General features: G+C 37.8%; 1 protein-coding gene across 2 annotated transcripts; it reads right to left on the reverse strand.

Moving 5' to 3' along the window:
• Positions 1–6,241: 6,241 nt before the first annotated feature.
• LOC125259863 (protein FAM13A-like) lies at positions 6,242–13,176 on the reverse strand. 2 transcript variants are annotated; one of them, XM_048177825.1, is made up of 11 exons: positions 13,116–13,176; positions 11,333–12,977; positions 10,531–10,648; positions 10,228–10,434; positions 9,969–10,146; positions 9,626–9,752; positions 9,354–9,418; positions 9,084–9,170; positions 7,014–8,883; positions 6,705–6,736; positions 6,242–6,397 (listed from the first exon to the last, which is right to left on the reverse strand). In XM_048177825.1, the coding sequence occupies exons 2-9, from the start codon at positions 11,360–11,362 to the stop codon at positions 8,850–8,852; spliced, it is 846 nt and encodes a 281-aa protein (XP_048033782.1). In that variant the 5' UTR covers positions 11,363–12,977; positions 13,116–13,176; the 3' UTR covers positions 6,242–6,397; positions 6,705–6,736; positions 7,014–8,849. The 2 variants fall into 2 exon arrangements, with proteins under 2 accessions (XP_048033782.1, XP_048033780.1); XM_048177823.1 differs by lacking the exon at positions 6,705–6,736.
• Positions 13,177–13,250: the final 74 nt, after the last annotated feature.

The raw sequence follows: 13,250 nt of genomic DNA on the forward strand, positions 1-13,250 counted from the left end.
AAATATGCTCCTGTGAAATTATGAGTTGTCATCGCATTTCCACAGAAGTGTTGCTTTACCGTGTGACCTAAAAGGGGAAGAAGGGCCAAGATGCACTTAAGAAGATATTTCATTTGACAGGTAGAGTTAGCAATGAATAAATATTAGAAAACTGATGCATTTACAGTCCTGCGACATTCAGCCCAAAACATCTGGTGATGAAGCTCTGAGGTGTGTGGTCGTGGTCAAATTGCTGACTATATTTCTAGATAATAGTGGACTCTCTCCAAAGACCAGGCCTTACAACTTACCTTGGTAGTTTTGATTTTGTTCCCGGAACTGCAGGACCAGCCGGTGAGGTCAGGCAATACTTTACACTCTTCACCATTTAAGCATGGCTCCATTTGACACCACCACTTCAACCGCACTATTGACGCTGAAAGGGAATTAAAAGAAAACGCAGTGAAATGCAGGAACAACATCCAGTATCATTGAGAAATTGAGGATATTTTTAAAGATATACAGTACAGTTAAAAATTTTGAGGTCAGTATTTTTTGTTTTTGAAAGAAGTTTCTTACCCTCACCAAGGCTGCATTTATTTGATCAAAAATACAGCAAAAAAGAGCAGTATTGTGAAAAATTATTACTGAATTTTCAGCACCAATACTCCAGTCTTCAGTGTCACATGATCCTTCAGAAATCATTCTAATATTCTGATATGATGCTCAAGAAACATTTATTATAATTATCAATGTTGAAATCAGTTGTGCTGCTTCATATTTTTGTGGAAACCATGATACATTTTTTGATACAGGTTTCTTTGACGGAAAAAAGTTCAGAAGAACCGCATTTACTTGAAATGAATAAAGAAACACCACCTTCAACTCAACCTTCTAAAGACAGAAGCACATAACTATTTGTGGTCAGTGCCAACCCAACACTTTTTCACAACTTCTCCATTCAGCTAGGCTCTTCAACCACAACTCCATCTAGGACAGCCAGGAACCTTGGAGTTGACTATCTTCTATGACAATCTTCTTTCACACTAACACAATCAGAGTTATTTTAAAAATATCCTTGCTCTTCCAAGCTTTATAATGGTAGTGAATGGCTCTCCTGATTTTGAAGTCCAAAAAGGTGTATCCATCCATCATAAAAGTAATCCAATAAAGGCCTTCTGAAGCAAAGGGACGGGTTTTTGCAAGAAAAGTATCCATATTTAAAGGTGCCCTAGAATTAAAAATTGAATTTATATTGGCATAGTTAAATAACAAGAGTTCAGTACATGGAAATGACATACAGTGAGTCTCAAACACCGTTGTTTCCTCCTTCTTATATAAATCTCATTTGTTTAAAAGACCTCCAAAGAACAGGTGAATCTCAACATAACACCGACTGTTACGTAACAGTTGGGATCATTAATATGTATGACCCCAATATTTGCATATGCCAGCCCATGTTCAAGCATTAGACAAGGGCACAACGTCTGGATGTGCACACCTGAATCATCAGACTAGGTAAGCAAGCAAGAAAATAGGAAAAATGGCAGATGGAGCAATAATAACTGACATGATCCATGATATCATGATATTTTTAGTGATATTTGTAAATTGTCTTTCTAAATGTTTCGTTAGCATGTTGCTAATGTACTGTTAAATGAGGTTAAAGTTACCATTGTTTCTTACTGTATTCACGGAGACAAGACTGTCGTTATTTTCATTTTTTAAACACTTGCAGTCTGTATAATTCATAAACACATCTTCATTCTTTATAAATCTCTCCAACAGTGTGTAATGTTAGCTTTAGCCACGGAGAACTATCAAACTCATTCAGAATCAAATGTAAACATCCAAATAAATACCATACTTACACGATTAGACATGTTGCATGACGAACACTTTGTAAAGATCCATTTTGAGGGTTATATTAGCTGTGTGAACTTTGTTTATGCTGTTTAAGGCAAGCGCAAGCTCCGGGGGCGGGGAGCGTGAGAATTTAAAGGGGCCGCAGCCTGAATCGGCGCATATTTAATGATGCCCCAAAATAGGCAGTTAAAAAAATTAATTAAAAAAAAATATATGGGGTATTTTGAGCTGAAACTTCACAGACACATTCAGGGGACACCTTAGACTTATATTACATCTTTTAAAAAGACGTTCTACAGCACCTTTAAAACTTAATAAATTAAGATAACTAGCTTCCAGCAAATGGCCTACACAAATCGATTTACTCCAAAAGAGTCAAATTAGAAGTCTAAAACAAGAGACATATCGGAGGATTTCGATATAAGAGATGAGGAGCTTGAGTTTGTTGCACAGCCCTATTTATTTGAACCGCGAGAGGCGTATAAGCTTACAATACTCCTACATCCTGTATACATCGCGCCACAGGGTTACTCATTTGGCACAAGTTGATTTGCGTAGCGCGTCTGCCGGAATCTAGTTATTTTAATTTATAAAGTTTTAAATATGGATCAGAAGGCCTTTATTAACCCCCTGGAGCCATATGGATTTCTTTTATGATGGATGGATGCACTTCTTTGGACTTCAGGAGAGCAATTCAATACCATTATAAAGCTTGGAAGAGCAAAGAGATTTTTTTAATACAACTCCGATTGTGTTCATCCGAAAGAAGATAGTCATATACACCTAGGATGGCTTGAGGGTAAGTAAAATCATAGGATGATTTTAATTTTTGGGTAAACTATCCCTTTAACAAGCTGAAGAGAGCACACGTCACACCTCTCTTCGTACAATTGCACTGGTTGCAAATCGCTGCTCAAATTCTGCATTAAATTCAAGACACTGATGTTTGCCTACACAACCACTGGCTCTGCACCTAAACTCCCTACTTCAGACCTCTGTGCCTTGTGGTGCCATCCCAAAGAGGCACAAAATCACTTTCACAGACCTTTACCTTTACTGTTCCCTGCTGGTGGAATGACCTGTCTATCTCAATCTGAGCAGCTCAGTCTTTAGCCATTTTCAAGAAACTGCTAAAGAGGCATCTTTTTCGCCAACACTTGACCCATTAATACTAACACTTACTATTCTATCTATTTATTTATTTAAAAAAAAAAACTTGCTATGTGTACTGTGCTAGACTAACTGGGACTAGTCCCAGCACTTGTTGCCCTATTGGTTTGGTTGCTGTTCTCATTTGTCAGCAATTTAATGCAGAAAGAAGAAGAAAACAAATATTACTGAACCCAAACTTTTGAACAGTAGTATATGTACTGGATAATGCAGTCAGCTGGTCATTATCACAAAATAAACCATAGGGCGATCAAGACCCATGGTTTAATTTCATCCTGAAGGGGTTTATTTTGTGATAGTAACCAGCTGACTTCATTATCCTGCTTATTACATGGCTACTTACCAAGTAATTAAATATAACAAGGACATAAAGTACTGATTTGAGTTGAAATTATCTCTTTATGTGAGAAAGAGACTGTGAGACTGTGAGTGATAAATGTTGTTTGCCAGGGACAACGGTAAATGGTCAAAATGTTATCCACAACAGACAGAATCAAGTATTCCAGAGAGATCAGTGTAGTAAGAATGTACAAAATCATAAATAACTTAAATGGATTGAAAACAAACTGTGAAACATTGCATTCAAAAATGACCATGATATCACACCCACATAAGCTCACTGCCCACCTCTCAGATGCACATAAACCCACTCAAACCCACACAGAAAGTCAAACCTGCATGCTAGAACTACACAGAAAGATATGAACTATGGCTGATTAATGCTCCATGCTGACAAAACTGCCCTGCTGAGGGGAAAAAACGAAACAGCATATGTTGGGGTTTTGGACATGGTCACGGCATGGGTCAGTGATTATAAATGATCTTAACCTGCGAGACTTGAATTGGTCAACCAGCTTCATCAGAAAGACAATGCTGGTCTGAAAAGTCATGCTGGTCTTTTCAGCAGGATATTCAGGGAGAGATCCATACATAGTCAGCAGCTTCTTTTGAAGAATTAAAAGGGAAATATCCTGCGTAACACAATACACGTGCACCCGAGGCACCAGGATATAGTAATGCTATTGTAGATATGAGATTTTTCTTTCAAAACAATTTACTTGACATTTCATCTAAGAATGAATTATGATGATTCTGAATCAAATTCTGCATGATTCTGCATTATCATTTAGACTAGAGGAGTTTTTCTAGAGAACAAGCTCAAGTGGCCTATATGTGCAAAAAAAAGACGTTATATAGGGTATATAAAAAGCTATGACGGATGCAGTTACTCATGATTCATTCATTCTTAAACCAAAAGTGTACAATAATAGGAGGTTAATTTGATACAGACATACCATCTACACATGAAGGTTGGGTGTGGGTAGTCCCAGCAACTTGTCCAGGGAGACAGGAGCACTTGACCGTCTGAGACCTCTCCTCTATTTTATTCTTATTACAGCACCGATGAGCCGCCACCACTTCGCAGGTACCCGGCTTAACTTCTGACCGACCTTAAATTGACAGAAAGACAGTTAGAGACAGAAGGGCTTTATTTCACGCAGAATGTTTGTCATTTTGTGTGTACACGCATCTTAAAATATTTTGTTATTTCTAATGTCCTGGCGCCCTCACATGGACATACACAACACTACAATTACTCTGAGCTCTGATCCAGTGATATTTATTAAAAGCAGCACAGAAATAAATATTAAAACATAACATATACACATATATAAAGACAAGTTTCTGTAAATTCAAATGATAAACATAAATAAATCTGTATTAAAACTATATATATATATATATAAAAGACACTTAATTTAAAAAAAAAATATGTTAAATATAATATAATTATATATACGTTTATATGTATGCATATTATGTGTGTGTGTGTGTGTGTGTGTATATATATATATATATATATATATATATATATATATATATATATATATATATATATATATATATGTATTAGAGATGCACCAATACTAAACTTATACCGACAGCCGATTATTCACAGAGATATCTGCCGATGCCGATAACGATAGTTTGAATATATATACAGATATATATACAGGCAAACAAAAATGTATTCAGACGCCTTGAACATTTCATTCATTAATATATTTACTATAGTTTTAAAAAAATGGTAATAAAATATGACAAGATCTTACAGTTAAACTGTGTCAGATAAAAATAATCTTAATTATGTCAGATAACACTTAAGCAAAACATGGTCAAATCAAAGTGTCTGAATAATTTTGGGTTCCAAATTTTTATCAATTTTACTGGTAGTCCGCTGTATGAAGAATGTTTGGGTATAATACATCACAGTTTACTTTATTTTGCTATCCTCACTTACATAAATTAACTATTAGAGTAGTAAAAAGTGAAAATATAGTAAATATAAACTAAAACAAATTTAACTTGAGGCACTAAAATGATTAACTGGAAATAAATAAAAACTTAAACCAAACAAAAAGTAAAACTGAAATAAAAAAAAGACGAACAATGACAACTGTGTGTGTGTGTGTGTGTGTGTGTGTGTGAGAAATATTATATTATTTATAATATATATAATATTATTTGGCTTTCTATGGATGCAAATATATACTTTAAAGCTATACCAGCCACCTTATGACTTTTAGATTCATTGTGTTCATGAATGAATGAGTTATAACTGGGTGGCAAATGGTTCTTTAGCTGTTATTAGCAGTGGTCTGACTGCGCTCCCCGTGGGGCCATATAAGCATGTGTCCAGTGTTTGTAATGAGACCTAAGGGGAACGACAAAAGAGGGGGATGGGGGGTGGGGAGAAAGAGAGAGAAATGTTGCACTAGTTGGCTTAGCTTACCGGTTTGCCCTCGAGAGCTTTGGTTGCTGCTGGACACTGACTGTGAGCACAGGAGCCACACACACAAAAGCAGAAGAGCCCTTGGTTTCCGCCTTAATTTATTCCTGTAGACAAGCTTCATGCAGATTTCTGTTCTGCAGGACATCCTTGCATTTTTCTATGATCAAAAAAGTGTATTTTGTCGATCATTATTTCAATAAATATTTATTTCTGTACATGCATCATATGCCTATTTCTATATTTGTGTGTTTAATAAGACGTTTTATTAACCATTCATATTCATTGCTATGCTTTAAAAGTCAAACTGGTAGATCTTAAGAAAGAAAGAGGATAGCTGAATTTAGTACAACACTTCACTTGTTAACATCATCATCATCACTGTCATCATCCGCGGAGGTTAGTAAGAAACAAAGTGTGAGGGAAATAAATTACTGTTAGAGATCAGTGTCAGTATTACTGTCAAGTCCCTGGGTTAATCTGATCTTCCATCTCCGGATCTGCAACTCTGCCATGACTAGTGTCTTTAAACACAAGTGCTCATAGTACCTGACTATGGAAAATTGCTCCCTGGTGTTTTTCCAGGTCTCCCTGGGAATATAAGAACAAAAATGTAGTCAGGATAACATTCATAATATTTAAGATATTCACACATTTTCAAAGTACAGTAGCAACTTCACAATTAACTGCAAGTCTGTCTAGATCCACTTGCTTACCAGCTCATCATGACTAAATGCATGTGAATGTGAAATGAATATGTAAACAAAATAAGAAAGTACTCTCATATATTAGACCAAAACATGATGTTAGAATGAAGCAGAGATGGAAGAATAGACATGACTACTCTTTTCTTTCTGTTTTAAATTCAGTTTTGTTGGTTAAAAATTAATAAGCTTACGATCTATTTGTTGATGTAGCCTATAACGTTAGCTAAAGATAAAAAAAACACACAGGTTAAGCAAGAAAGACCATTATAAACTAATTCAAACCAATACTGAAAAACAATGTATAAAAATCCTTAACTGGTGTATTAATTTCGACACTTTCTGACGTATTAAGTACATCGATAAGTTTTTCCATCCTTGTAGTCTAGAGCGCGGACTGGCAAAACGCAGCCACGCGGCATTTACATTGCTTATAATTTTCATGGACATATTCAATGTTTGAGGATGATTTTGTAAACGAATGGAAAAATGAGTTGCCTTACCTGTATTTCCTCAGGAAAGCAATGTCCCTCCGATTCATGTACTCGTGCCGGTTTAGTTAAGTCCTCAGGAAGACGCTCCCTGCCATCAGTATCAAACTTAATCAAGAGACCATCTGTTCACATTCAGATCTTCTCTATTACTACTCTAAAGGCGATTACTCGTGTTAGTAACGCGGGAGACACGGATATGTAATAGCTCGCCTTGAGCTCATCTTGACAGTTTCAGTAACATATTTTATTATATACAGATATACATATTTTTTAATAATAGCATTTCCATATTAGAGTTTATTGAAAACAACACCAATACAAGTGTTTAAACTTTTAATAATAATAATAATAATAAAAAAAAATTGGTATTGAGAAATGTTTTAATATCAGGTGTTTTGTAATACCCGCGTTGATTTTGGTGTAAATAAATGTAAATGTAAAAAGCTGAACTTTGGAGTGCAGAATTGGGCCTTTTTTTCTAAATTTGACATTTTGTTAATTCAGCTTGCCTAAACAACTACAAACAAAAGACTTAAAGAAAAAAGAAAGACACTACTAATTGACTGAAAATGACAAGCTTTAATTGAATCAGCTTCAGGGTCAACATCAGCATCTGTCTTGTCTGTATCTTCATAATCACACCTACTGTCGTCCATCACCATTGTTGTGTATTGCATTTCAAGCATTGTACATTGTCCTTACGACACCCCGTACTTATGCTCTGTTTTATGGCACATGCGCAGTATGCCCTGAATGTCATCTGTATACCAGCGAACAGATAGTAAATTTGAGTTATACAAGGCTTGTGTCAGTATCGTTGTTTAATGCAGTACACGTTCATCTAATGGAGATGTAACAACCATTGGTGTCTTCCAGTGATTCTCACCAGACCTTGTATCTTGCAGTTACCTTCACCAGCCCCGATGCTGTGCAGGTGATCCTTATCACAGCCAATGTCTTTTGGTGACCCTCACCAACCCTAGTGTCTTGCGATGCTCGTCCCAATGTCTTGCAGTAACCCTTATCGGCCCCAATGTCTTCTGGTGACCCTCACCTGCCCTAGTGTCTTGCAGTTAACTTCACCAGCCCCAGTGTCTTGTGGTGAGGGTCACCGGCCCCGGTGCTGTGTGGTGATCCTTATCACAGCCAATGTCTTTTGGTGACCCTCACCAACCCTAGTGTCTTGCGATGCTCGTCCCAATGTCTTGCAGTAACCCTTATCGGCCCCAATGTCTTCCGGTGACCCTCGCCTGCCCTAGTGTCTTGCGGTTACCTTCACCGGCCAAGGTGTCTTGTGGTGAGGGTCACCAGCCCCAATGTCTTCCAGTGACCCTCACCGGATCCAGTGTCTTGCAATGCTGGTCCCAATGTTTTGCAGTAACCCTTATCAGCCCCAGTGTCTGCTGGTGACCCTCACTAGCCTCAGTGTCTTCCAGTGACCCTCACTTGCCCTAGTGTTTTGAGGTTACCTTCACCAGCCCCAGTGCTCTGTAGAGACCTCACCCTGAAAAGTGTTTCAGGGTGAGGGTCACCGGCCCAAGTGTCTTGTGGTGAGGGTCACCGGCCCCAGTGCTGTGCAGTGACTCTTTCTGGCCCCAATGTCTTCTGGTGACCCTCACTGGCCCCAGTGCTGTGTGGTGACCTTCACTGACCCCAGTGTCTTAAGGTGACCCACACCAGCCCTAGTGTCTTATGGTGAAGGTCACAAGCCCCAGTGTCTCGAGATGAGGCTCAGCGGCCCCAGTGTCTTGCAGTGACCCTCACTGGCCTCATTGTCTTCACAGTGTCTTGCAGTCAGGATCATGGACCCAATTATCTTCTATTAACTAATGTCTAGGTCTCCATTCATGCAGAGACCTCTCCATTCTCTATTTTGTTACTATGTGGTGAAGGAATGAAAAAGAAAGAAAACAAATCATGATTATTCACATGCATTACCTGTATAACTAAATCTAACTATATCTATATCTTAACTTAATTGCATCTAATCTTAGTAAAACTTCATTTCTAAACTTCATATGGACACATGAACAGGACAACAACCAGATCAGTCTCTTTCTCATTCTGACAATTTTTTACCTGCCAAAGCATGGGCAAAGCTTTCTTCCAAAACTTCTTAATCTTTTTCTCAATCGCCCAAGTCGTCCAATTTTAGGTGACTCTGATCTGGAAAATACATATACAGAACAAGCATTAGGATGGACTGACCAGCACGCTATACAATAAATGATTTATAATAAACCCATAATAACTAGCATCCTACTGTATGTGTGCATACACTTGATCAACAACTGTTTGCCAGCAACACAGATCTGCATGTGTGTGTGAGTTTGTGTTCAGCATATGTACCTGATTTCTGTGAGTGGCAGCTGTTGGACACACTCTTCATCAGTGCAGTGACAGTCCCCTGCCTCCTTAAACACACAAACACATTTCTAAGCATTTTCAATCCCTCTCATACATATACAAAACTAAAGAATTACATATTATCATTTTCACTCTTACACACTAGCAGTGACTAATAGTAACAGCTTAACAATGTTCTGATCAAATTCATAAACCCAGCCACACACAGATGCCACCATAATTCTAAACAAACTTATAACACAGTATAAGCTCACTGCTGTGTTGCTGGTGGACACATGAGGGTACATGTTTGGCAGCAAATGTTTCAGGTTGTTCAGCAGGTGCTCTGTCAAAGCATTACACAGCCCCTGTTCCTCAACCATGGTGGGGCTGAGAGGTACGCTGTTCACACAAATAACAAATGTGTCACATTACTATATACACCAGACACCCGTCTTCTTTTTATGATTCACAGCTCCATCAGACTGGTCTCTGTGTCTCATAAAATCCTGAAAACGTATGTGTGTAATTCTAGAAACCTCAGTCCTTGAGTTGCGTTGTAATGTGCTTTGAAGTACAGACTATATCAACTGAATACAGACATTTTAATACACTTACTGAAAGATGGTGGGTCCAAAAACTATTGACAAGTTCTTGGATGTCATAAGATTTAGATCACTCTCGGCAGCCACACGGGACAGGAAGAACAACAGGTAGCAGAGGACGTTAAAATGTTCCTCAGGAAGACTGTTCAGGATTGTCCTCAAAGCCTGATTCATTTCTTCCTCTTTTGAATCTGCAAGATACATTGAAGAAATTGATAAATCAGTTTTGTTGTGAAGAAAGTACCCAAAATGCTCACCCCAGCTTCACTTACCCCTGAACACATTCAGCAGTTGTGTCCTGTGTGGCTCTGGAATAAGTCCACCAGGTAATTCCCTGAGGAAAAGTTTCAGTAATGAGGCAAGAGTAGGAATATCCTCACTGTCAAACACCGGAACGCCTCCTTGATCAAAACTTTTCCTCAGTTCATGGCAGCGTTTCACTTTCCCGCCAACCCTGAACAGGCCACTCTCTCTGAGACCTAAACACAAACACACATTTTACAAATACACACAATCTCAGCATACAAGTGACAAACACTGAGAAACACTGTCAAATACACTCACACAGCACTCACCATGCTTCTCCACAAACTCCACTATGTGCACGAGCGCTAGAGGAAGACCCTGCCTCATCTGTCCACTCCTCCTCAGGCCGATCAGGGGGACACCAAACACAGCTCTCTGTGTTTCCAGCTGCACAAGGCAAAAGTTCAGGGGAAACAAACAAATCAGAAAGGTTTACTGGGAAATACTGAAGAAAATAAGTTCAAATGAAGCTGTCTAACAAGTGCGCATTTTAGTAACAAAGTGTATAGTCAGGAAATATTACATTTATTTTAACGTTTCTCCATGTACATTAACACAAATTTACAGGATATCGTTTGATAATTTCAATACTTGATAATGAAAACAAGACTGAAAAAAGCACGAGCACATGAGCGCCGCGTTTTTAAGACGCCATGTCAAGTTAAAAAAAATACAACTTTTACACGCAGCGCCAGTGGACCAATCAGAAGAACTCGGAGGCGGGGGAAGCGTTGCGAGCTTTTGTTTACAGTTGGCATGGCAACTGATTTATTTTCATTTTATTTTTATTTTATTCAACTTTCAGAAAAACATACAATGACATTTAACAAACAATTAAGCAAATAAAAAATTGGGGATACACATAACAGATCTTACAAGTTACGGAGCATTAAATTCTATGGCAACCGATTTATTTGACGGTACGTTAACATGGCGGAGGAGGCCATAGCCATTATTCTCTTATTTTCAATGTCAAAAATTACACAGAACGTGTCTTTGCGTCTAAAAACACTCCCTGTAATCACGCAAAGACGCCCTTACTCTGCTGTGTTGTGTATATTGCATACTTACACACACTGATAAAACTCCCAACACTCCCATTTCAATGAAAGGATCGGCGTTTTTTTCAGTCGCCGAGCTGTTAACCAATCCGAGGAGAGTCCGAAGCCGAGAGTCGAAACGAGAAAAGGGTCAAAAACGGGAATCCAAAGAAGTCAAAAATCGAGCGTCAAAAACAGAAGGGAGTCAAAAACCGAGAATCAAAATGTGTCGCGAATCCAAAGCCGATAGTCAAAGTCCGAAAGAGAGTCAAAAACCGAAAATCAATAATCAGAGAAATTCAATAACTGTAGAAACTCGCCAACCGCACCAAAAACACCAACCGCATCAATCGCCAAATCACCCAACAGAGAATTCTAGTTCAGTTTGTTCATATATACCTGCTGCATCATCGCGTCATAATAGCGCTTCACTGAGAACAGAATCCGCTGAAGTCTGGCTGTGTGAGATTCCCATCAACAAACCATTATGTGCAGACATTAACAATTAAGAGTCAGAAATATAAACAAGTAACCTTAAAGCATATTTTACAACATTTAAACGCAAACAAATAGGGTTTTTTTCAATAGTGAAATAGCTACAAATACTACCCATCATTTCCTTATATTTAACTGAAAAATAAAATTGCAAAAATGTCAAACAACTTCAGAAAAGGCTTTTATTATAAGACAAATTCATTCACAAACAAATGCTAAAATACTATGTAGCCTACATACATTAACTTAAAACACATATTACAAGACTGAACAGTAAACCACCAAAAACAGAGAAATATGAACACTTTACAGTAAGGATCCATTTGTTAACATTAGTAACTAGTTAACAAAAACAATTAAAAAATGACTTCTAAAGCATTTATTAATCTTAAAGTTGTCTGTTAATGTTATTATTTAATGTACCTGCTAAGATGAACTAACAATAAACAGTTGCACTTAATAAATACTGTAACAAAGCTATTGCTCATTGTTAGTTATTGATCACCTGACATGAACTAATGGGACTAAATGTTAAACAAAAACTCCCACTGATACAGATGTACCAGAGCCCTGTACCACAAGTTAAAGAAACTCATTACAGGACTGGTTTGATCACTGATAATAATTATGAAAAACATCAAGAATTTAAATACACAGCTCAAGAGATCATGATGAACGATATGATCATTATAAAAACAAAACTGGAGTAAGATACAGGGTGACTGTCGTCATTATTCTCAGCTGATTGGTGATCTGTGATTGAAAACATAACTTACCCTGCCTGGGGTAGTTTAGTCATACAGTGTTTGTTACTAATCCAGTGAACACAAACTTGTGGTACTGAACCTTACCTGGCTAAACTTGCTCTGTGGTACAGGTCTCATCATCCAATGACAACCTTCCTCATGAATGATATAGTGAAAACAAAACATGACTGAAGCACAAAGCAAACAGACTCTAAACAAGAAGGGAGTTATTTATATAAAGATAGGGAAAATTTACAATCGGTATAATTTGCGAAGAAACGGTTACAGGTGAGTTTGAGGAACCTCTGCCATTCATTTAATTTTGTACATGGTTAATGCTGCATGTTTATGATGTGAACTTGAGCTTGAAGAGGACAGTCTGAGGTGTGGTGACATCAGCGACAACTAACTTCTGTCCATCAGCCAATCCCAGCTCTTCATCAAACACACATACAAGCAAACCATTAACAAGAATGTTGCATAAAACAGATAATGTTGGCAACCTTCTGACCGTTCGGTAGTTTAATTTCAGTTCTGCTTTTATATGTTTCTCATGGGTGGAAAAGATCTCACCTTTCAATGTTTTGCAAAGATTGGGTCTTGTTCTTTCTTCAGTTGAGGTAATGGTCTGAAGGACACAAATAAAACCTTAATATCTAAGCAGTACGGAAATATAACGAATATGGCATAATTTTAGCATACTTATAC

This window comes from Megalobrama amblycephala, linkage group LG24, assembly GCF_018812025.1.
Source record: "Megalobrama amblycephala isolate DHTTF-2021 linkage group LG24, ASM1881202v1, whole genome shotgun sequence".
NCBI classification, from domain to species: Eukaryota; Metazoa; Chordata; class Actinopteri; order Cypriniformes; family Xenocyprididae; genus Megalobrama; species Megalobrama amblycephala.